Source organism: Antechinus flavipes, chromosome 2 (assembly GCF_016432865.1).
Source record: "Antechinus flavipes isolate AdamAnt ecotype Samford, QLD, Australia chromosome 2, AdamAnt_v2, whole genome shotgun sequence".
In the NCBI taxonomy this organism is placed as follows: Eukaryota; Metazoa; Chordata; class Mammalia; order Dasyuromorphia; family Dasyuridae; genus Antechinus; species Antechinus flavipes.
Window position 1 is genome coordinate 543,818,691 of NC_067399.1, and position 25,588 is coordinate 543,844,278.

The 25,588-nt window shown below is 34.0% G+C and overlaps 1 protein-coding gene across 1 annotated transcript; it reads right to left on the minus strand.

Moving 5' to 3' along the window:
- LACTB (lactamase beta) lies at positions 1-17,998 on the minus strand. Its single transcript, XM_051980907.1, is given in 7 exon segments — positions 1-569; positions 572-789; positions 10,613-10,778; positions 11,716-12,067; positions 12,735-12,925; positions 14,706-14,772; positions 16,125-17,998. Coding segments are annotated over 7 exon segments (1,659 nt in total). The 5' UTR covers positions 16,479-17,998; the 3' UTR covers positions 1-258.
- Positions 17,999-25,588: the final 7,590 nt, after the last annotated feature.

Here is a 25,588-nt window from a genome sequence, read left to right on the forward strand (position 1 = left end):
TTTTTACTAGAATACTTTATTTCAATGAATTAACACTTTTTGAAAAAAGTAAAAACCATTAAGTTACTTCCCTGAGCATAAAGAACTAATTCCACAAAAAGCTAAATATGTTTATAAAAAGTTAAAACAATTAATAGGTACATAATTCTCTGCATTGTTTATTTCCTATTACAAATTCATTCTTAAAAGTTTTATGTCTTTTGGTACTTTTGTTAAGTGTAATGTTATTTAAATTTCCCACATTTGGTGCTTAATGAATCAGTCTGATTTGTCTTTATCAAATTCTAGTGCAATTTTTAAGGCAGTGCTATTGAGGCCAACAGACTGCATGTTACATATGATGGTAACAATCACTCCCCTTGGGGGAATGGCTATCCTGTTATCTGTAGGTTCTACCTCCAAGTCTTCAGGAAGAATCAGGAGGACACTACTAGCACCCACTGCACCTCCAGTGTGAGAAGCATAATGTCGTTGTTGCCTACATGAACCATATATTTGCTTTTTTTCCACAACACCCCATGCCATTGCATATTTCCCCTCTCTGTCCCAAGACATCTCTGTGTTTGGCACGGAGTCCACATCATTACCATGGTTTCTGGCTTGAGGTACCCTGGCAAAAGTTTCTCATTTGAGTTTTTAACCATTCCAATTTGATACCCATAGAGCATTGCATTCCCAAATTTAAGAAGGTCACCAACTGTAGAAAGAAATCCACCACCAGCCCATTTATAGGAGTTGTCCACATAAGGGGTGTTGACAAGACGTCCCTTTTTGTTGTAAACATAAAACCTAAGTGAAATGAAATAAGAATGGTTACTGGTCACTATTAAGAATTCAGTAATCTACTTTTGACTGTCTAAATGTCTACCTGTGAGCTTGTACTTAAGAATTTATACAAAATAGCAGCAATATAACAAACACTAGATTTATTTAATAGGACATTACTTTGGTACTTAGAAAAAGTAATAATACTTGTTCTTTATCCCCACACTTATTATTACTCCCCCAAACTATTATCCATATCATTAGCAAGTTTAGAACATGACTATCAACCAACAAACAAAAAGTAAGCACTTACTATGTGCCAAGTACTGGGGAAAAAAAGACATGTTTAAAAATCTAATCATCTGTTCTGAAAAACACTAGCTGGGTTGTACAAAGTCAGAAAAATAGTAAAGCAGAGAGAACAATTCAGTTCAACAAAGATGATTTTCTTACAGAATTTTGTTGGAATTAAAAAAAACTAATTCTAAGTGTAAAGAACAAAATTAGATAATTTAAGTACAAACAATGATAGGCAAGGGAGCTGAACCTTGTTTTAAGAAAATAATAAATTTAAATATAAATATATAATTAGGCATCTACATATATTTAATTATATACATATACCAAAATATATACCTGTAATTATAAACAATTGGCAGCTAAGAGGTGTAGTGGACAGAATGCCAAGCCTGGAGTCAGGAAGACTTATCTATATGAGTTCAAGTCTGGTCTCAGACACTTACTAATTGTGTGACCCTGGTAACTCACTTAACTTTATTTGCTTCAGTTTCTCCATTTGTAAAATAAGCTGGAGAAGGAAATAGCAAACACTTCAGTATTTTTGACAAGAAAACCTCAAATGGAATCACAAGGAATCAGACACAACTGAAAAATAACTGAACAACAATTGTAAAAAAGTAGAGTAATTGTAATTGACTAGAAGGTTCATAAAAAGTTTATAATTACCTAAAAAGTTGCTTTTTTTTTCAATTCTAATTCTTCCTTTCCCATATAGTTTATTTATCAAATTTTTTTGTGCAATGGTAATTTAAGTATGGATTAGCAAAGTATTCATTCACAAGGCTTTATGACAGGTGACAAGAAAAGTGATTCAGTATTTTGGGCCTAAAGTATTAAAATTTAAACATATGTTGAAATACATCCACTAAGTAGACTATTTTTTACCTCCTAGGTACTAAAAAGACTTTTTTTTCCCCAAGGGTCTCTTATTAATTTCCCCTTACTAGCATGAGTCACTTTAAGGCATAGAATACAATCAAATATTGTTAGACTCTGGTAAAGTTAGATTATTATATGTTTTTAGACTGATTCTAAGCATTATGTATCATACTAATGCTCATATTTACAATGTAAATTTTCTTAAGGTTTAATTTTAAGGTTTAAATTTTCTTTATCATTACCTTATGAGGTAAATCCTACTTATAGCATTACCTTCATTTTACAGATGAAGAAACTTGAATAGGGTCACAATGTTATAGCCAGGATTTAACCCAGTCCTCTTTGTATTATATATGTATGAAATACCACATATGCTACTCCTTCAAATCAGAGTGTTACCCTGAAAATAGTTTCATGTATAATGTAATACATGACCAGAACAAAGAAGACAGACAAGAAAGACAAATCTTAACAGCTTAAATGTCTTTAAATAGCCTAGTTCAATTTCATTTTTAGGTTTCCATTTAGTTGCATAATCTTAGGAATATTCATACTTAGAGGAAAAACTCCAAAACAATACAAAACTAGAATAACAAGTAACCATCTGAGATTAATTTTTCAACATTTATTAAGCATCTATGTTAAAAGAACATAGTTAGACATGGAAGGTAATAAAAAAATAAATAAGATATGTGAGTTTATAATCTGATAAAAGTACAAAATTGAGTTAACTGCAAACTAGTATTTAAATACTGTGTTAAAATACATGCTACAAATGTAATTGGAACTAATATTTAACTACTGTGCATTGTATATGTAATAGCCCCAAACAGATTTTGGGGTACCTACCTATTGAGGAATGGCTAAACAAATTATGGTGTATGAATGTAATGTAGTATTATTATGCCATAAGAACTGCTTCAAAAAAGAATTTTTTGAAATAGAAATTGGAAAGACCCGAAGGAGAAAAGGGATTTTGCTCACTGAAAGTAAAAAGAGCAATGGTAGGCAAAGTCAATATAATCCAAATGACACTTTTATCTAAATTAATTTGCTTATTCAGTGTCATACCAAACTACCAAAGACTTATTTTGCAGAGCTAGGAAAAAATAACAAAATTAATCTGGAGGAAAAACAGATTAAGAATATAAAGAAAACCATGAAAAAAATCGGGAAGAAAGGGGAGCTAATAGTGAGAAACTTTAAATTACTCTATAAAGCTACAATCATCAAAACCCCAATTTGGTTTTTGAAATAGAAATGTGGAGGTTCATCAGGGGAATAGAAATAAATATATTTTGGAAAAAATATGTATTAGTAAGGAACATAACCATCACCTGAAAGACAATGTATCATGCAAACTCCAAAAGACAGTATGATTTTTGTAAAATAGTAACAATATGTTACATGCAAAAAGTCCAAACACTTCAGACTTAATTAGTTTAGACACCATTATTAAGGAAAAAAATGTTTCTTAATTTCTATAAAAATATAAGTCACTCCTATCACTTTGTGTATTATTGTGTTACATCAGAAAGTTTAAGTACATAAAATCAATAGCATATATTAAAGAGTTTAACTTGCCAAGGAGAATTTTCCATTAAATCTCACAAAAATCTTCAGTACTACAGCTTGTCAAATAAAGGGCAAAGGGTAAATAACTTAAATGAGTGCACAACAGTAATTCTCAAAAAAGTCAGAAATAAAATGTTTGTAAGAAGTAAAGTAGCAAGTATTTTTATACTAAGTGAAAAGGTACTAGGATCAAATTTCACCTCGGCTCTTTAATCCTTATGTAACTGCTTTATCAGGAAAATTAAGGAATTGTGCTGGATTGCTTTTGAAGGCTCTTTTCAAATTCTGTGCTGTACTACTACATCTATACACACACACACACACACACACACACACACACACACACACAATTTTTTTGTGTGTACAAATATCTATTTGATTTAGTTTGTTCCAAGGAGATTTTTTTTCTTTTGCTACATATGTTATGCCAAATGTATAAAAATATAGTCTGAACTGTCTGAAGGGTATTTGTGAGGAAAAAATCTACTAAATTTTCATTTCAGGGACAGATGAATTTTTTTAATAATTGCTTTCATAGGTCAGCTGCTATTTTCCAATTCTCTTCTCCTTATAAGTAAACAAAATAATTGCCTAGGAATCCCACAATAAACAAAAAGAGTCAATCACAAATTCATATATTCTCTGACTTCCTGATAGACTGATTACAAAAGTATTTATGTAACTGAAACATTAAGATTTGGCAGCAGCATGGATATATCTGTTCAAATTTTAGTGAATACGTAAATAAGAACAAGAAGCCTAATGATACCATAATGATATAAAAAAAGCAGGAACTTGGAGTCTGATAAGACTTGGCTTAAATTTTAACACTGGCATGTGTTAATTGTATGATCCTGGACAAGTCACTTCACCACCATGAGCCTAAGCAAGAATAAAACCAAAAAATCTAGGTGCCAAAATATAATGTAATTTTATTTATGTATAAGTATTCATATATATGCATATAATACTTACAAATCTTAAAGATCTATATAAATTTCAGTTGTTATTTATGGAATCTAATCTCTCTTCCACATGAAAGTCCTTCAAATACTGCTATCATGTTGCCCATAAATCTTCTCTTCTCAAAACATCCCAGTTTTTCAACAAATAATTATCATAGGACATGAACTCTAAGCCCTTCTCTGGACTTATATCAATTATCAATGCCCCTTCTAAAATCTAAAACCTGGACCGAAAGTACTACTTTAGAAATCTAAAGTTTGATCAGGGCAAAGTACTATCACCAGGACATGATAGTACTATCATATGAGGTATTAGTGTTTTTTCCCAGAAAGGAAAAAATTTGGAGGTGGAAGGAGCCAGGGAAAATGATAGTTTTAAGTACCTGAAGGAATGTCTTGTAGAGGAAGGAAGAGAAATTTTCCTTAGTCCCAAAGAGCAAAAGTAATAAATTTAAGCTTCACCTAAAAATTACAACTATCCAAAAGCTCTGCCTTGGGAAAAAGGGGTTCTCCCTGTCTAGAAATATCCAAAGACTAAACAGTCACTTCTGAGACTTGTAATAAGTAGAAAGCAAGCTCATAGAGAGATAGACTTAACCACTATTTACAACATTTTCCTGTTGGAATCTTTTCTATGTTATTTCACTATCAATTGGATCAAGTCCAAACACCTCAGCTTTTACCATTCAAAGTCTTCCACAATCTGGCATCAACCTACTTTCCTAGCCTTTTATCTTTGCTATTCCTCTACTGTATATTTATATGCCAACTAATTGGGACTATTCATTGTTACCTAAATGCACAATGAGATATTAAAACAATACACAATTTATTAAATGTCCAAGATGTGAGGCTCTTGAGAAAAAAAAAAGATAATTTTCTTGCAATGTCCTTTTTTTGTAAGATAATACTATAAAGCATACATTTTAAACAAAGATTTTGGTTATAAAATAATAAAAATACCTTCAGATACCTTTAATCTCTTTAAAATTAATAAATAGGGACTTCTAAGGTCAATTTTCCTCTCATGATGATCAAAAAAGCATTATTACTGGACTTTAGGGGGGCCAAAAAAGAAATTAAAAATTTTCTCTAGATATATTTGAGGTCCGATAAAAAGCAAAACCAGGCTGAATTACATGAGAAAATTCATTTAACATTTCTTTCTCTCAGAATAGTACACTATTTTAAAAGCATTACTCTATTGTATCTAGGATATACTGCAACATATTTAACATATATAGGACTGCTTGCCATCTTGGTGGGGGGGGGTGGAGGGAGGGAGGGGAAAAAACGAAACATAAGCAAGGGATAATGTTGTTAAAAATTACCCTGGCATGGATTCTGTCAATACAAAGTTATTATTAAATAAAATAAAATTTAAATTAAAAAAAAAGCATTACTCTAAGTAGCCTAAAATTAATTACTTCTCCCTAAGAAGATTAGATATTATAAATTAAAAATCTGGGAGGAAAAAGTAGAGGACTGATAATATCTTTAACATAAAAACAGAAACTTTTTGGCACAGAGTAGAAACTATTTAAAAGCAGGTTAAGATAATACTATATTCCTTATTTCTATAATTATGTATTTGAGACTTATCAGCAACAAATTCATATTGTTCTTGCAAATAACCAGTTCTAACAATATAGCTTTTTTTCTCTCCTAGATTAAAGAAATTAAATTCAATGGGTACAAATGGACCTTTTGCTCTTATATATAGTACTAAATATTAAATATTCATTTACAAGCATTTATTAAATGCTGCCATGTATCAGGCATTATGCTAGTCCTGGGAATATAAACATAAATAATGAAACAATGTCTACCTTGTAGGAGCTTATTATATTCTAACAAAGGATACAGCTGCAGATCAGTATATAAAATATAAACAAAATGAATACAAAATAGTTAAAAATATAAAATAGTTCCAGAGAGAAGGCACTAGGGAGGGAAAGGGGAAAAAATGTAACTGTCTTCATGAAGAAGATGGTTCTTGAGTCATTGTTTTTGTTTTTAATTTTATTTATTTTAAAAAATATTCTGAAGTGAGTATAGGTCACTTTTTTTTTTTTTTTGGTGAGGCCGTTGGAGTTAAGTGACTTGTTAGGGCCCCAAAGCTAGTTCATTGTCTAGAGTCACATATGAACTCAGGTCTTTCTGACTGTAGGGTCAGTGCTACATCCACTATACCATCTAGTTGCCCCTTGAGCCATGTTTTAAAGGAACAGAAAAATTCTGAGAACTTTAGCTAGAGAGGGAGTATATTCAAGGGTGGAGGGATATAAGATGGAATGTTGTGTGTAAGGAAAACAGTTAGGCTGAATGTGAGAGGGGGGAGTAAAGCAGAAGAATAAAATATGGGTTGGGGCTAGATAGTGAAAGGCTTAAAAGATAAACAGAAAAGCTCAGATTTTATATTTGAGACAATGGGGAGCCACTGCCATTTACTCAGACTTAAGTAAAACTTAAGAAGTTTTAAAGTCACGTCTAGATCTAAGAAAAACACTTTGGCAGCAATGTGTAGAAAGTCCAGAAGACCAATTAGGAGGCTACTGAAACAGTGTAGGTGAGAGATGATAAGGATTCTCAACAAAGGTAGTAGTTATTACGTAGACAAGGGGATATTTGGGGAGGTCGAAATAATAAGATTTGGCAAATGACTGGATTTGTAGAGTGAGAGTGACAAGCCCAAACTAATGCCAAGATTACAAATTTGGGTGGCTTGTAGAATAGTGCCATCTTTAATGTAAATAGGAAACTTTAAAAAGGTGGTAGGTTTGGGAAGAAGATAATGTTATCTTGTAACATCCTCTTTTTTGTACGCAACAAAAAAAACCTTTTTGTTTGTATATTGCTTTTATTTCCTCAGTATTCCTTTCTCCTCTTCAGAAGCTATCCTTTATAATACTTATTTTTTTTTAAAGAAAGGAAAACTTTTTGATAAATTGATCTTTTCTTTTTTCATTCTCTTCCCCCTTTTTCCAATTTTTAATTTCTTTTTAAAAAACACTCTTTTATTTAGGATGGCTTTCTGGGAAGGGAAGGAAGATACCAGGAGAAATGTTAACCATGTAAAAAAAAATATATCAATAAAAATTTATTTTTTAAAAAAGGGAAAAGAAAAAACTCAGTAAAACCCTAATCAACATATCAAAAAATAAAATTTGATGTTACACACAATGTTCTGTACTAAAAGATCTCTGCAAAAACAAATAAGTTTCTTTTTATATCTCACTGAGGACCAAACTTGTTCGTTATAATTTTGCAATATCTACATAACTCAATGTCAGATTTTTTTGTTTTTGTTTTTGTTTTGCTGAGGCAATTGGCGTTAAATGACTTGGCCAGGGTCACACAGCTTCAATGTCAGATTATTTAAAAAAAAAAAAAAAAAAAAAAAAACTTGGCCTCAATTTTAATTGCTCATAAAAAATTTCGTCAACTTTTCCTGATATTTTTCTAAGCAATACTGCATGTATGAAAGTAAGCTGCTTGGTGTCTCATAAGGACATTAAGAGATCATAAAAAAGGGTTAAAAGGACCTACATCCTTTTCCATTGCAAAAATGTTTGCAGCAATCCTTTTTGTAGTGGCAAGGAACTGGAAACTGAATGGATGCCCAACAGTTGAGGAATGGCTAAATAAGTTATGGTATATAAATATAAGGGAATATTATTGTTTTGTAAGAAACAATCAGCCGAATGATTTCAGAAAGCCCTGGAGAAACTTACGTGAATTGATATTAAGTGAAGTGAGTAGAACCAAGAGAACACTGTACATAGCAACAAGAAAATTATATGATGATCAACTGTGAGAAACTTGGATCTTTTCAACAATGAGTTAATTCAGACCAATTCCAATATTCTTGTGATGGAATAAGCCTTCTGCATCCAGAAAGAGGACTATGGGAACTGAATGTGGATCATAATATAGTATTTTTACCTTTGTTGTTTGCTTTTTTGTCTCTTTCTCATTTTTTTCCCTTTTTGATCTAATTTTTTTCTTATGTAGCATAATAAATGTGGAAATGGGTTTAGAAAAATTGCATACATTGAACCTATATTGGATTATTTGCTGTCTAGGGGAAGAAGGAGAAGAGAGAGGAAAAAATTTGGAACACAAAGCTTTGCAATGGTGAATGTTGAAAATTATCTTTGCGTGTATTTTGAAAACAAAAATCTATTATTTAAAAAAAAGAAAGTTGTTCAACAGATATAAAGGATATAAGCCATTTTATTAAAATTATTTTCCTCATTTCCAATCTAATTTTTTAAGAGCCAAGAAAATGTTTTCAAGTTCTAGGCTGCATGGCAGTGTAGACTTTAAACCCTTAAATAAAATCTGTTTTTTAAAAATTAGATTTCATACATTTAATAAAAAACAATCTATTAGCTATCACCATAAAATCATCAGATTTCAGAGGGAATGGGAAAAAATATTTTAAAATTTTGGTGACCTATTATTTTTGAAAGAAATTAAAAGTATATATCTTAAAATCCTTTGGCACAATAGCTATTATTGGGATACTTGATAAAAAAAATTAAGTTTTTATCTTGTGTTTGACTTGTTAAATATATAACCATTCTTTAATACTTAAGTACATAGAAAATTGATGAATGAAACCTCATCTCAGCTATTAGTTTCAAGATTCTTTCCCTGTAGGCCTCTAACAAATTAAGTCAACTAATAATAATAAAAAAAGACTGATTTGAATTGTATTCTTTAATTCTAAAAGGTAGAAGAAAAATTACTCAATAACAAAAGTCATAAGTTAATTGAAATGTTTGTTGAATTGGCAAATTTTATAATTTTAACTATGAATAGTAAAGTTGTGATATTCAACCTGGCCTCAGACTGATTTTTGAACCTTAGTATACATTAGTGGGTTCTCCCCAAATCAACTGATAGTTATTTTACATCTCACACTCTGCCTCTCATTTCCAGGTCTTTGCATTGGCTGCTCTACATGTCTAGACTTCAAAGAATCCCTCTTCTTTAAGATTTGACTCAAGTGACACTTTCTGCATGAAGACCTTTCACAATCCCAACTTTTAAAACTCTCTTTCCTAAATTACCTTATATTTAATTGCTTTGTATTCCTTGGCCTAAGATTCCTGGTGAAGTTCGTGACTAACGGAACTGGTATTAAAATCCAATCTCTGTTTTCTTGGCTCCCAGTTCAGTGTTCTTTCCACACTATCTTTTTTTTTATTATTATTATGAACTACAACAAGCTAAAAATTAACAAGCACTAGTTCTATAAACAACTTTTAAATTAATACATTTCTAATTATTTCAATATGCAAAATATATTTGTTGTACCATCCTGTAAATAACAAAATTCACTTTTCCTAATTATTCTAAAGGTTTTTGTTATGAGTCTATCAGTTTTAGGAAATAAATGAAGTAACTTAAAAAGGCAGCAATATAAGTATTTCCATGTGTGATGGATATCATATATGTACCAACCTTCACAAATGATCTTTAAGGACTAAGTTCACCTTCATAGTTCTGCCTGTAATTCCTTTCAATTGAACATTTGCAAGTTTTATAACTTCCAGATATTTGACATTTGAAAAACTGTTCATTTAAATCGTTTTAAAAATTATGACCCATGGAAAATATATGAACGTGTGTGTGTAGTGTCTAAATGAAGACTAAAAATTTGACAAAACATTTTTCCTTTTTTCATGGCAACTAAATCAAATTAATATAAATGAATGACAGATATATTTCTTAAGCATAAAAAATACGTTAACATACCAAATTGAATATGAAGATTTTACATAAACACTAACAAGTCACTATTTAGGCAATTCACTTATAATTTTCTTCATGCAAAAAAAATCTCAAGATAATTTCAATTCAGTTTCATGGTTAAATTTAAAGCTTATATAAGTGAGGAATAAAACATGTTGTAAATTTATTAAATTTTAAACCTCCAAAATAAAAATCTTTCTGTTATACTTTATACAACAGTCTTATTTACTTTATTTTGGGAATGGGAAATGGGAAGATGAAAATATGGAAATGTTCTCCTGGAGATTATGACTAAATCCATAAATTACATAAGCATTATAAGACACCAGAAAACCATACAATACAAATAGGAAATTTTCATTTACCTTGCTCTATTGTAAATCATTGGTTCATTTTCTTCTTGTACAGTTGTTACCATATCCAAGTCGTGGAATATTTTCTGCATGTAGTCCAAATACTTCTGTCCTGAGGCTCTTTCTACAACAGCTGCTAGCAGACTATATCCAAAAGTTGAGTACAAAAACTGACTACCTTGAGGCATGAGTGCAAGAAAAAAGCCCTCATTATTTTAAAATATATTACCATTGTTTTGACAAAAAGGGACTCCAAAAAAGTCTACTGAAAAATACCAGCCTATTTTTGAAACCAGAACATCTTATTCTGACATTTTAAAAAAGATCATAGACATATTTTATTGGCCTTACAAATTGGCTTTCAAAACTTATCAGCCCTAAAAAATCTGTACAGTTCCACTCAATACTACTTTTCTTTCTCTTTGTCTCATCTACTTAACAAGATAATTATGAAAATCAAATAAAGATAAATACAAGGATATGAAAATATCTGTCTGTAGTACTTTTGCAAGTAGCTCCACTACTTGGTTACATCATTAGCTGATTTCTTTTAGATACCTGGTATGTGGAGCAATAACTATTTTTGAGGTTAACATATGCATAAACATATTCACAGACTCAATAATCTAATGGAATTTCTAGTCATCATACTGAAAAATAAAAATGAAATATTATGAAAAACATATTATGATTTTATGTAATTATATATTTTATCAAAAAGAACATATAATTTGATTTATAGAAATTACTATTAATGAAGGGATTATTCTTCAAAAGCTGTCATGTAGAGAAATAGTTATCTATAACACTGAATTATTACACTTTGAAAACTATTATTTAACAAATTTCTACATAAGAAAGACATAGTAAATCACATCACTAAGGGAATACACATATATAATATTCTTAAATGGGATTAATTTCAAATGATTGTGCTACATAATGTTGTTCTTTGAGGGACTCTGCTATTGAATGGGCATGAAGTTACAATTGCTACAGGACACATACACTCTTGACTTCTATCTAATGTATGGAAGATAGTATCATATAGGATATCCTGGATTTATTTAGTAGAAATAATGACTATTTTATTAAGAAACAGAATCAGTACTCACCTGGTTTAAAAAACAAAGGATCATTTTTAAATAACCTTAGAGATTCAATTGAATTTTCAAACTTTTCTTTCAAATATAATTCATCTTGTTCAAAATCATTCTTTTTCTTGCCAAGTTTTGGATTTCGGCATTTGGTTTCACTATCCTGCTCCATCTTAGTTTTGGCAAAGTCACCCTTTTCATTATTTTTGCCTCCTATTTCTTTCCAGTCTTTCTCTTGATTGAATTCCATTGTTTCTTTCATCTTCTTCAAAGCTTTATAAGCCTTCTCCTCTTTCACTTTTTTCATATCTTTTTCATAGTGGCGAATTCCACTTAAATGAGAAATCAATAATCTTGTAGTGACAGAAACCTAATTTTTAAAACATGTAAATTCAAAAAGTACATTAATTTACAAGGCAGAAGAAATCATATTAAACTAGAAAGGTCACTTCAAAAGCAAAGAAAGCATAATGTAACAATTATATTTCTTAATTCTGAAACACAGTAAAAATAATAGTTTTCCTTTCCATTAGTTTTAACGTGAAAGAAGAAAAGATAAGCTATATAATATTCTGCACATCCAGGTACAAGACAAAATAAACAATATGATAAGATATAAGGGCTAAAACTCTAAATAGGTACACTTGAATCAGACAACCAAGCACTTAAAGTTAATTACCTATTGGACAATAACTCTATTAGCATGTTTAGAATTTCTCTTCTCACAGTTAATGCTGGCTCAATGCTTGTGGTTAAGAGAATTGTAGATAAGGATTAGCGGGTGGAGTGAGAGAGGCAGAGCACTTCACTTGGCCTCCCAAGAAGGAGGAGAAAAGTATGGAGATTCCTGGAGCGTCTGGACTCTAGAATCAAGGGAGGATCCTTGGCAAAACTCCTGGCAATTTTGTCCATCTCCTTCATTTCTCCTCCAAAAGATCAAGGACTTTTGCTTATCCTTACTCTGGCTGACTCTGAGGCCTCCAGGGAGCTAGCACGGACCTTACAATAAGACTGTGATGAAATGTGAATTCCACTACCTTTTCACCTTCATATTCTTTTTCTGGAAATTCAGGAACATATTTCTGTACTGGAATGTCAAGATCCAATCTGCCTTCTTCCCATAATTTAGCAATAGCCACCATGGTAAGACTTTTGCTGATGCTAGCGATTCTCATCACCGTTTCTGGTTTACATGGAACTCTGTTCTCTACATCAGCATAACCCAAACCTTTAACAGGAAAAAAAAAATATTAATAAATACAAAAGAACCTTTAGTGTATTTTAGAAGTGTCAAACACTCTCTCTTGTGAGCACTGCCAGATTAAAATGTCATTGAGAAATATTTAACAAAATAAAAATGTAATACAACATAATGTTAATATGTGATTTGTAAGTTAATATGTAGTCTTAGGGATCCTTATGTAGGTTTAGTGACTAAGTTTGACTTAGCATATGGCACAAAATATATTTGCAGGAAATCTTCAATTACTTATTTCAGCTCTTACACTTCTACCAAGAAAAAGGATTCAAAATTTCCTTATATTAACATCAAACTGAATATTAATACAAGCTGACTCAAACCAAAATTGTACCTATCTACAATTTACTCCTCCATTTTATCAATATAACTTCTTTTATTTAATGCTGAGTAATTAAACATGATATTATTTTAAGATGGCTTATATGAAAATGTCCTTATCTTTTAAAAGTTGGTAATTTTAAAAGAAATTGCTCAATATTGTTCAATACTATGACTATTACAAACATTAAACTCTCACAATATTTTGCTGAGGATGCAAAATAACAATATTTACAATTATAAAGTAAAAAATAAAATACAAGTAAAAATTACTATGTATATCAAGTAAATATTTATGAATGAAATATTATCAAAAAACTATAACCGATGGAGGATGATTTTTCTTTTCTCATTAAATTCCATTCTCCCATTTCTCTCCCTCCTCTTTTTTTTTGGAGTTAAGGGATTTGCCCTGGATTTCTCCCCTTCACTTTTAACTCAAAATCTCTACTACTTGTGGTCTATGTAACCAACTGCTCAGGTTATAAATATTTTATGGATAAAAATTTTTAACTAGAAATTATTCAATAAAATGTTTTATTAAATGAATATCCAAGTCAGAGGTTCCATTTTCACCTTTAATAGATACATAAAACTGTGGGTATATTTAAGCAACCTGAATTTGATTGTATTTATTTTCTATTTTTTCTTATATGTGCAATGGTTCTGACAATGGACATCACAACCCAAACTTCAACACAAGTATAGGGTGAAGTTTGGAAATTCAAATAGATGAGGGACACCAAAAAGCAGATAGTTACTGATAATTACTGCTAGATACCAATCAAGAACTTCTAGGGAAAAAAATGACTCTTGAAGGCTAGTCAAAACTTGAAAGTGTCAATTAAGTGTCAAGGGAGAAATGAATAGTTATGAAAGTACTTATAAAGAGATTATGTGGTATGTAATTTATATTGCTGCATTCCAAATGATTTCGAGGTCATTGCTATGTTGTAATTAGCTTTCATTTCTGTTTGGTGAGCAGCAGCATAATGTTCTAAAAGTACTCATTAAAAACATTAATTCCCAACAAATTCAATCTACAATATATCATTCAAGATTGTCTAGAAAATAAAGTAATAAAGTTTAAAGTCAAAGTATAAGTAAATAAAGTATAAAGTAGTAGCACAAATCATCTTGTCCTAGTAGGAAAGCTTGGATTTAAAAATGTTACTCTCAAATCTTTTTTGTTATTGACTGCTACATTTTAAATTGGACAGTTTACTAAAAAAAATCCAATTTTGTATTACATTAGAATGTCAATTCTGCTTTCCATAATGATGGATTCATAACGATGATCTTTCATTTTTCATTTTCTTAAAAGATGAATAATTATGTGTTTTCACACTAATTTATTTAAAGTAACAGTATTTCAAGTACAAAACTGATATTTGAAAAAAAAAGTGATTTAGTATTTTCCTAAGCCCACCTTCTGACCAGACTTCTTTTCCATCTACAGAAACTCCAACTACTATGCCTGGTGCTCCCACCTCATCCTGTTTGTGGAGGGAAAAAAAAAAACAAACAAACAGACAGACAAACAGACAACTCAATCAACAATTTGATCACTAGGTACATTATCCAAAGTTTGGATTGGGAGCTCACCAAGTGGAGAGTGGTCCCTGCTAAGTTTGACACTAATTGCGGTGGAATCAAAGTTTAAAATACTCCGCTACAAGTAGGGATGTGGGGCAAAAAATAAGATAAATGAAGGAAGGAAGGAAGGAAGGAAGGAAGGAAGGAAGGAAGGAAGGAAGGAAGGAAGGAAGGAAGGAAGGAAGGAAGGAAGGAAGGAAGGAAGGAAGGAAGGAAGGAAGGAAGGAAGGAAGGAAGGAAGGAAGGAAGGAAGGAAGGAAGGAAGGAAGGAAGGAAGGAAGGAAGGAAGGAAGGAAGGAAGGAAGGAAGGAGGAAGGAAGGAAGGAAGGAAGGAAGGAAGGAAGGAAGGAAGGAAGGAAGGAAGGAAGGAAGGAAGGAAGGAAGGAAGGAAGGAAGGAAGGAAGGAAGGAAGGAAGGAAGGAAGGAAGGAAGGAAGGAAGGAAGGAAGGAAGGAAGGAAGGAAGGAAGGAAGGAAGGAAGGAAGGAAGGAAGGAAGGAAGGAAGGAAGGAAGGAAGGAAGGAAGGAAGGAAGGAAGGAAGGAAGGAAGGAAGGAAGGAAGGAAGGAAGGAAGGAAGGAAGGAAGGAAGGAAGGAAGGAAGGATGTGCAGACCGGATGACCACTTGTGGGATATCTTTTACAGAGATTTCGGTTTGGGTTTGTATGCATAAGCTGGATTACAAGGTCTCACAAATGCCTTCCAAACCTGTGACAGTGGGCTGCAAACACTAAACTGTTTAGAGGGACTACGAGGCAGGGAGCTGGCAGGTGTCCTCGGGAGGGCATTTGTGCTTAGGCAGGCAGAGCTCGCAAGCGCTGGCCTCGGCTCCCGTTCGGGAAACGACCTGAGGGGCTGTCGCAGGCTGGGAGGAGGATGCTGCAGAGGCTGTTACAGAAAGGAGTCACAAACTCCCGCAAAGCAGGGCAGCACCCACACAACACGCCCACCGCTTGCCCAAGAGGACAAGTTGGGGCGTGAAAGCCGTACGGAGAAGTAGTCGCTGGCATTGACACTTCCTTCTCTGTCGGGGAATCTCAGGGAAGTCACTTCGCCCTCCCAGTCTCAGTTTCCACATTTGTAAAAGAATGGAGCTGCACTAAATAGGCTCTAAAGTCATTTCGAGTCATGCTATCGTTTTTTTAAGTGGGGAGGGGAGTTGCAAGGCCCCTGTTGCAAGGGGAGAGTTTTGGGGTGCTGGGCTAAGGGTCCCTTCATTTCCGCCTCCCCTCGGGAGATCCGCCCCAGCTCGAACCTTGATCCGGTGCAGCAGGTCCCTACTGTTCTCGATAGCTCTGGAGAAGCGCGCAGGAGGTGGAGGCTGCGGCGGCGCTGACTGCTGCCGGGGGAGCAGGGCGGGGATCGGGCTCAGAGGCTCGACCTGAAGTGACTCGTCCGGCCCCGGCGCCCCGGGACTCGGCGTAGGACTCGCGCCTCTCAGTCCGCTCACCAGCTTCGCCCCGAGCGCCAGGCCTAAGCCCAGTCCCAGTCCGCCGACCCAGCCGTGCCCCAGAGTCCACTTGGACCGCTGGTGGTACCAGCGTCGTTGCCCGCCCCAGCTGTCGGGGGCCATCGCTCGCCGCGTCACGGCACCCAGGAACCGGTACATGGTCGCGGCTCAGGCCCGCACTTCCCAGACTGCCGGCGGCGTGTGCCCGCGAGAGAGGAAGGGAGGGAGGCCGCGCGTGCCCGAGCTCGTGCCCAGCCCGGAGTAACTGACGGCGGAGCGGGCGAGCGCCGAATGCATCGAACCCTAAACTCTAGCTCCTCTTGCCTTGTTTCCTCCCTTTATCATTCTTTTTATCTTTCTTTTTCTTCTCCGTGGCCACTTCCTATCTAGTTGTTAATTTTTGTTTCTCTGTCCGTCTCTGTCCCTCTGTCTCTTTCTAATACTTCCCCTAACTCAGTCTCTGTCCCTCTCTTATCTCTTTGTCTCTCTGACTCTGTCTCTTCTCTTTTTGCGTCTCTCTCCCCCCTCTCTTTCATTTTGTCTGTTTTCCTTTCCTTCCTCCCTTTCTTCCCCTTTCTCCTTTAGTCTCTGTGTCTATCTCCCCCTGTCTTTTATCTCTCCTTTCTCCCCCCTCCGCTTCTCTCCTCTTCTCCCTCCCTCTGTTTCTTTCTTTGTCTCTTCTTTCAGCACCATTGTTTTCTCTTCCTGTCTTCCCCCTAGTTTCCCATGATATTCTCTAGTTTTCCTCTCCTCCTTTTCCTCATATTCTTTTTTCAACGATTCCAACTGGCATCCTTTTCTGCACTTACTCTCTTCCTTTCCCCATTCCTCATAGTCTTCCTTTTCCTCTCCCTTCCCCCCCTCATTACCATTTTCTCTCCCCTTCCCTTTTCTTCTCTCCTTTTCCCTATTCATTCTTTCTCACTGTCATCCATTTCTCAAGTTTCTTTTTTCCTTCTCCTCCCGCTCCCCTATTCATTGGATCCTTTTCTCTATTATCCTTCTCCCTTCTCCATTTTCCCTGGTTGTCATCTTTATATTTATCATTTATCTCATTCATTCGTAGGACCAGAGGATTCTGGATTAGGAAGAAACTTTAAAGGTTATTTAGCACATTCCCCTTATTTTACAAACGAGAAAACTGAGGTCCGAGAAGTAAATCGACAATAACCATGATCATACAACTATTAGGCGCCAGAACGGGGATTTGAACTAGATCCTACACGATTCTTGGTTTTACATCTTCTATATTGAAATCGTGAGGAAAATTCTATAGAAAATAAAGCTCTGCAGAACCAGGAGATCATTATACACTTCGACAACAATATTGTATGAGGACATATTTTGATGGAAGTGAATTTCTTTGACAAAGAGACCTGAGTTTCAATTGATAAATGACAGACAAAAGCAGCTACACCCAAAGAAAGAACACTGGGAAACGAATGTGAACTATCTGCATTTTTGTTTTTCTTCCCGGGTCATTTATACCTTCTGAATCCAATTCTCCCTATGCAACAAGAGAACTGTTCGGTTCTGCAAACATATATTGTATCTAGGATATACTGCAACATATCCAACATATAAAGGACTGCTTGCCATCTAGGGGAGGGGGTGGAGGGAGGGAGGGGAAAAAAAAATCGGAACAGAAACGAGTGTCAATATAAAGTAATTATTAAATAAAAAATTAAAAAAAAAAAAAGAAAATAAAGCTCTGTCTTTGCACACCCAACTGTCTCCGACCATTAGATAATCTAAACAGATCAGGAACTGAAAAACAGGTACCAACTAATTCCCTGGGGATTTTCATTAAAAGAGAACTTTTTACTTAGACCTCTAAGCTTATGTGTGAGTTCTCCCTCTAATCTGTATAAAATCACCATTCCACATCTCCTTATCTGGTAAGACTCTCATTTATGTTTTTTTTTTTTTTTAATCCTTCATAAAAATTCCCTTTAAATGATTGAGAATTCTGTTTCTGCTTCTTTCATTATCTCTAGAATACATTTGTAATTTTTACAATTTCTATTGTTTCTCCTGTTTGCAACATTTTTCAGTCATAGTTATCCTTTTATTCTACCTCTACTTTAAGCTGGCAATATGAATGAATGAGGAAAAAAAAATTTCCTAGGTATTTACTAAATACCCATGTCCTGTTCAGAATACAAATACAGAATTGAAAATGGTTCCTGCCCTCAAAGAATATGTAATGTTAATGGGAGAGACAAAATATAAAGGAAAGTAATAACCAAAGAGAGAAAGGCAATAATATTTAGTGCTTGCTATGAACAAGGTTTACTAAATGCTTTACAAATATCTCATATGATACAATAGGTAGGAAGCAGCTGTTAATATTATTCATATTTTACATTGAAGAAACTTTGGCAGATAGAGGTTAATTCACATAAAGGACTTTTCCAGGGTCTCAATAGCTGAGATCACATTTGAACTCATATTTTCCTGACTCCTGATCTATCTAGCTGTCTCAGAAGAGGTATTTGGGGTTGGAAAGTTACTGGAATAATGAATGAAGCCATAGGGGAAGTGACTGATACTTTCTAATTCAATAGAGGCAATGACAATGGTTTGATTATGATTCCAGAACTAAAAAGAAAAAAATGGGGATGAGGTGAGGAGAAAAAGAGGGCTTCTGAGGGATATGAAAAGAAGATAGTCAAGGAATAAAGTAAAAGCTCAGTTGAATCGGGCCTGGTATGATACTGGGGTTATTGAAGTTACTAATCAGGTGAGTAGGGGATAAATGTGGCATTAAAAAAAAAAGACCCTTTGAATTGTCTGTAATTTTTATTCTTTTGAGATCATATTGTTCTATGCTTCATAACCACATTGTATTGTTGGGAAAATATTGATGTTAAAGAGAGAAAATCATGACTGTGAGCAATTTAGGATATTTGAAAGCATAATACAATTTCAAAAATTAGATTAAAAACCCAGTATCTTCTTCCTACTGAATTTTTGGCCCAGATTTTTGTCCATCTGCTGTACCTGTCTGAAATATATTAACATTTTTACTGATAGGCCAATTCAATGGATTGTCTATTTGTTGGCTAGTTACACTCTGGACATTATGTGGTTGTCATCCATTTGGCTCCCTCCCTCCCCAATTAAGCTTTTGCTTAAACTGATTTATTTATAATAAGTGAGGAATTCATTGAAAAGGTTATATTCCAGGGTTTGATGCAATTATTGCTATATTATCTTTGAACAGGAGTATTTAGAGAATTCCACCATTAATAGAATCTCCTTTTATTTGGACAATTCAATGTACATTATCCATTTCATTTTTAACAAAGATGTTGTTGTTGTTGGAGGTAATGACTAATAAAAGTTATCTTTGTAGTTTTATTTATCAAATTTACTTAACTTCTGTCATGAAGATATTTTGTTTTTGTTTTTTTGAAAGTCATTGAAAATGGAAAAGATCATAAATGGCATATTTACCCCAAAATGTTATTAACAACCAGTGACCTAGATGTCTGCTTTCTTATCTCTATAGAAGTTTTCTGAGCCAGTATATGACTTGGATGTTTGTCTTATAATTAATTGAAAAAGGGAACCATCTTTCCCAAAGAAGACTTGTTGCTGCTCTCAATTATTAACTTCTTCCTTCACCCTCTACCCTCTACCCTCTACCAGGATACAAAGGAATCATCAGGATGTTTTCTGGTCATTGGTACCAGAGTTGGCTAAGATCTCTTAAATGAATTTTGTTCTATAGAACAAAAATTGACAAGGAAGGGTCTCATGTTATTTATACCCCTCAGACAGTTATGTGACCATAAAGATGTTGTGGTCTATTATAGAAAAGTGTTTGTAAAAGTCTGCATTTTTTCTCTCTCTTTTATGTATACATCAAAGAAAAACATTTGATATATCTCAAACACACTTATACATAGACTGCTTTCACTCTCCTAGCTCTAGATCTGTTTATATTTGCTGGGGTTACCCTCTTTCCCCCTCCAGCCTCGAGATATAGGGTTTTGTTAGGGTTTTGTCACTGTTCTCAGAATTGGAATTACTCCTGGAGTATGACCCTTGAACCAAGTATGAATTTAGTCTCACTGGTTTGGCACACAGTTTAAGGGTACCTATTCCTGGGCCCTGATCCTTACTTTTGTCACATTTACACAAATCAAAATTCATCTTAAGTATGAGAGCTTTCTCTGGAGAGCTATCCTTAGCGCGCACGCGTGTGCACACACACACACACACACACACACACACACACACACTGACTCACACTTTCTCAGTTTCCACACTGTCACATCTCTCTGTCCGCATTCAATTCTTTGTTTGATTCACATGATTAATCATTCCGAACACACTAACCCTTTAGACACATGATATCTGTCCTACTCTTTGTCTCAAAATCCCATGGATGACATCCTAGCTACCTCTTTTGCACCAATGACCAGAGAACATCCTGACTCATCTATATCCTGGTTGTGGGGAAAGAAAAAAAATTAACTACTAAAAGCAATAGCAAGACTTCTTTCATATCAGAGAAAGCTCTTACCCTTTTGCCCAGTCAATTATAATACATATATAGAGAGAGCATGTATATAAAATTTTCAGAGATGAGAAAGCAGACATCTGAAACTGATGATGCTTTAAAAAAAAAAAAAGCATTCCATCTGTGATCTTTTCCCATTGTTTTGGAATAGAAAGCTAGCAAATTCATAAGAAAAAACTCTAGCAGTGTGGTAAGTGGGTGGGAAGGATATTTTTGGGCAAATGTAGGCTTTCCTAGAATTTCTTCTTATATCAAATATGTATCTGCTTCCTCCACTAACTGGCCCTATGTCAATGTGATGTTTATTGGGGAAGATGTAATTAAGAAAATTTGGCAACCGACTAGATATGAGATATGGTAGAAATAGAGATTTCAAGCTGAGTATTTGGAGAATCATGATGTCCTTAAGCAAAAATAAGGAAGACAAGACATATAAAAATGATTTTTTGACTTTTTTTTTTAAAGAAAAATAGGTATGATTTTAGATATTGAATTAGATTAGAATTGAATTGCAATAGTACATTCTGGCAAAGAAGTCTTGTAGGTTATTTGAAATGGTCTGGAACTAAGAGAGATCAGGACTGAGCAAATATTCTTCACAGAAGTTGATGATTGGAATTGGACAATTGAATGATTCCTAAGGGAGACAGCTTTTAGAAATGTCTATATTTTGATCATGACAGGTTGAAGTGGATTAAGTGGAAACAGAGAAATAATCACTCATTGTGTTAAAAATAAAACTCATTGGGTTTGTCAAACACTAGATTGTTATAGTTATTGACTATTTTGTCCTGTGAATCTAACCTATTCCACAGATCATCTTGTCTGTTTTTTAGCCAATACCAAATGGTTTTGATGACTGCTGCTTTATAATATAGTTTTAGATCAGGTACAGCTAGGCCACCTTCATGTGATTTTTTTTTCTTTAGTTCCCTTGAAAGTATTGACTCTTTTGTTCTTCCAGATGAATTTTGTTGTTATTTTTTCTAGGTCATTAAAATAGTGTCTTGGAGCACTGTTACTACTGGGCTTATATCTCAAAGAGTTCTTTAAAAAGAGAAAGGGACCTGTATATGCAAGAATGTTTGTGGCAGTCGTCTTTGTAGTGACCAGAAACTGGAAACTGAGTGAATGCCCATTAATTGAAGAATGGCTGAATAAATTGTGGTATAAGAATATTATGGAATATTATTGTTCTATAAGAAATGACCAGCAGGATGATTTCAGAAAGGCTTGGAGAGACTTACATTAACTGATGCTGAGTGAAATGAGCAGGACCAGGAGATCATTATATACTTCAACAACAATACTATATGATGATCAATTCTGATGGATGTGGCCCTCTTCAACAATGAAAGGAACCAAATCAGTTCCAATAGAGCAGTAATGAATTGAACCAGCTACACCCAGTGAAAGAACTCTGGGAAATGAGTATGACCCACTACATAGAATTAACAATCCCTCTATTTTTGTCTGTCAGCATTTTTGATTTCCTTCACAGGTTAATTGTACATTATTTCAAAGTCTGATTTTTTTTTTTGTACAGCAAAATAACTGTATGGATATGTATACATATATAGTTTTTAACTTATACTTTTACATATTCAACATGTATTGGTCAACCTGCCATCTGGGGGAGGAGGTGGGGAGAAAGAGGGCAAAAATTGGAACAAAATGTTTTTCAATAGTCAATGCTGAAAAATTATCCATGCATATATCTTGTAAATAAAAAAGCTATAATAAAAAAAAAATTAGTTTCTTGGGAGTCTGATTAGTATAGCACTAAATAAATAGATTAGGTAGTATTGTCATTTTTAATATATTCCTCAACCTATCCAAGAGCACTTAATATTTTTCCAATTGTTTAGATCTGACTTTATTTGTGTGGAAAGTGTTTTGTAGTTTTGCTCATATAGTTCCTTACTTTTCTTTGGCAGATAGATTCCCAAATATTTTATACTATCGACAGTTATTTTAAATGGAATTTCTCTTTGTATCTCTTGCTATTGGATTTTGTTAGTGATGTATAAACGCTGATGATTTATGTGGATTTATTTTGTATCCTACAACTTTACTAAAGTTGTGGATTATTTCTAAAAGCTTTTTAGTAGAATTTCTGGGGTTCATATCATCTGCAAAGAGTGATAATTTGGTTTGACAAATCTAAAGACCCCAACTTTTGGGATAAGAATACACTATTTGACAAAAATTGCTGGGAAAATTGGAAATTAGTATGGCAGAAACTAGGCATTGACCCACACTTAACACCATACACCAAGATAAGATCAAAATGGGTTCATGATCTAAGCATAAAGAATGAGATTATGAATAAATTAGAACAACATAGGATAATTTACCTCTTAGACCTGTGGAGGAGGAAGGAATTTGTGACCAAAGAAGAACTAGAGATCATTATTGATCACAAAATAGAAAATTTTGATTATATCAAGTTAAAAAGCTTTTGTACAAACAAAATTAATGCAGACAAGATTAGAAGGGAAGCAATAAACTGGGAAAACATCTTTACAGTTAAAGGTTCTGATAAAGGCCTCATTTCCAAAATATATAGAGAATTGACTCAAAGAATTCAAGCCATTCTTCAATTGATAAATGGTCAAAGGATATGAACAGACAATTTTCAGATTATGAAATTGAAACTATTTCTTCCCATATGAAAAGGTGTTCCAAATCATTATTGATCAGAGAAATGCAAATTAAGACAACTCTGAGATACCACTACACAACTGTCAGATTGGCTAAGATGACAGGAAAAGATGATGAATATTGGAGAGGGCATGGGGAAACTGGGACACTGATGCATTGTTGGAGTTGTGAATGGATCCAACCATTCTAAAGAGCAATTTGGAACTATACTCACAAAGTTGTCAAACTCTGCATACCCTTTGATCCAGCAGTGTTACTACTGGGCTTATATCCCAAAGAGGTATTAAAGAAGGGAAAGGATCCACATGTGCAAAAATGTTTGTGGCAGCCCTTTTTGTAATGGCCAGAAACTGGAAATTGAATGGATGCCCATCAATTGGAGAATGACTGAGTAAATTGTGGTATATGAATGTTATGGAATATTATTGTTCTGTGAGAAATGACTAGCAATAGGAATACAGAGAGGCTTGGAGAGACTTAGATGAACTGATGCTAAGTGAAATGAACAGAACCAGGAGACCATTATACAATTCAACAAAAATACTATATGATGATCACTTCTGATGGAAGTGGTTCTCTTCAACAATGAGAGGATCCAAATCAGTTCCAATTGATAATGAACAGATGCAGCTATACCCAGAGAAAGAACACCAGGAAATGAGTGTGGACCACAACATAACATTTATACTCTCTCTGTTATTGTTTGCTTACATTTTTGTTTTTCTTCCTAGGTTATTTTTACCTTCTTTCTAAATCTGATTTTTCTTGTGTAGCAAGACAAATGTATAAATATGTATACATATATTGTATTTAACGTATACTTTAACATATTTAACATGTATAGGACTATCTGCCATCTAGGGGAGGAGGTGGAGGGAAGGAGAGGAAAAGTTGTAACAGAAGTTTTTGCAAGGGTCAATGTTTAAAAAATTACCCATGCATATGTTTTGTCAATAAAAAGATATAATTAAAATTTTTTTTAATTTACAAAACTCACTATCTTTCATCCCATGCACTCTCCTCTTCCTAGATTTGTCATTATTGTCAAGAGCAGCCCAATCTTCCCTGACATATAGGCTCAAAACCACAGTATCAACTTTAATTACATTATTTGCATTTACTCCAAATATCTGATGTTAAGTCTTGTCATTTTTATCTTGACAACAGTTTTCATATATGACTTCTTCTTTCCATTTGCACAGCCAACTTGGTGCAGCTCCTCATCTTCTCACACTTGGTGAGAACAGTAATCTTCCTATGGGTCTCCCTGCCTCTACTTTCTATACTCTAGTTCAGCTATCACTCAATTACCAGTCATATTACTAATTAACTCCATGATAAAATATAAAATTTGGCTTTTCAAATCCTTAGGAACATAGATTTTTAGATCTTTTTGTTTTCTTAAGTTTACCACCCTTCACAGACACTATGATCCAGCAAAAGTAGACTTCTTTGCTGTTCCTTGCACCTCACACTCTGTACTATGCCTCTTAACTTAGTACCTTGTTGTTGAATATCACATGCTTGAAGTGCTCTTGCTGGCTTCTGCATTCCAGTTTTCCTTGCTTCCTTCAAAGCTTAGATTCTAATTTCTGCAAGAAGCCTTTCTGGTTTCCTTCCTCCCTTTTCCATCAAATGTCTTCCCCTTGAGATTATTTCACATTTATACTATATATAACTTGTATGTATATAGTATTTTTTATGTTGTCTCCCTCAAGAGAATGTGCCTTCCCTGAAGGATAAAATTATGTTGTTAGCCTTCTAAAGCAAGAAATTACAATTTCAGGGAAGCCAAGGATGGGAAATATATCAGGAGATAGAAGGAATTGTCATCAGTATCAAATGCTATAGAAGTATATCAGTATCAAATGCTCAAGTATAAAAAGAACAACCAAAATCCATTTGCTATATTGATTAGGAAGCCTTTTGTGACTTCTCAGAGAACAATTTTATTGGAGTGCTTGGGGGTGGAAGTCAGACTTTCAAGGAAGCAGTGAGGAAGTGAATATAGACTACTCTCTAAAGACCCGAACATATTTGTAAGCAGAAGGGAAAGAGTTTGTGAAACGAGAGA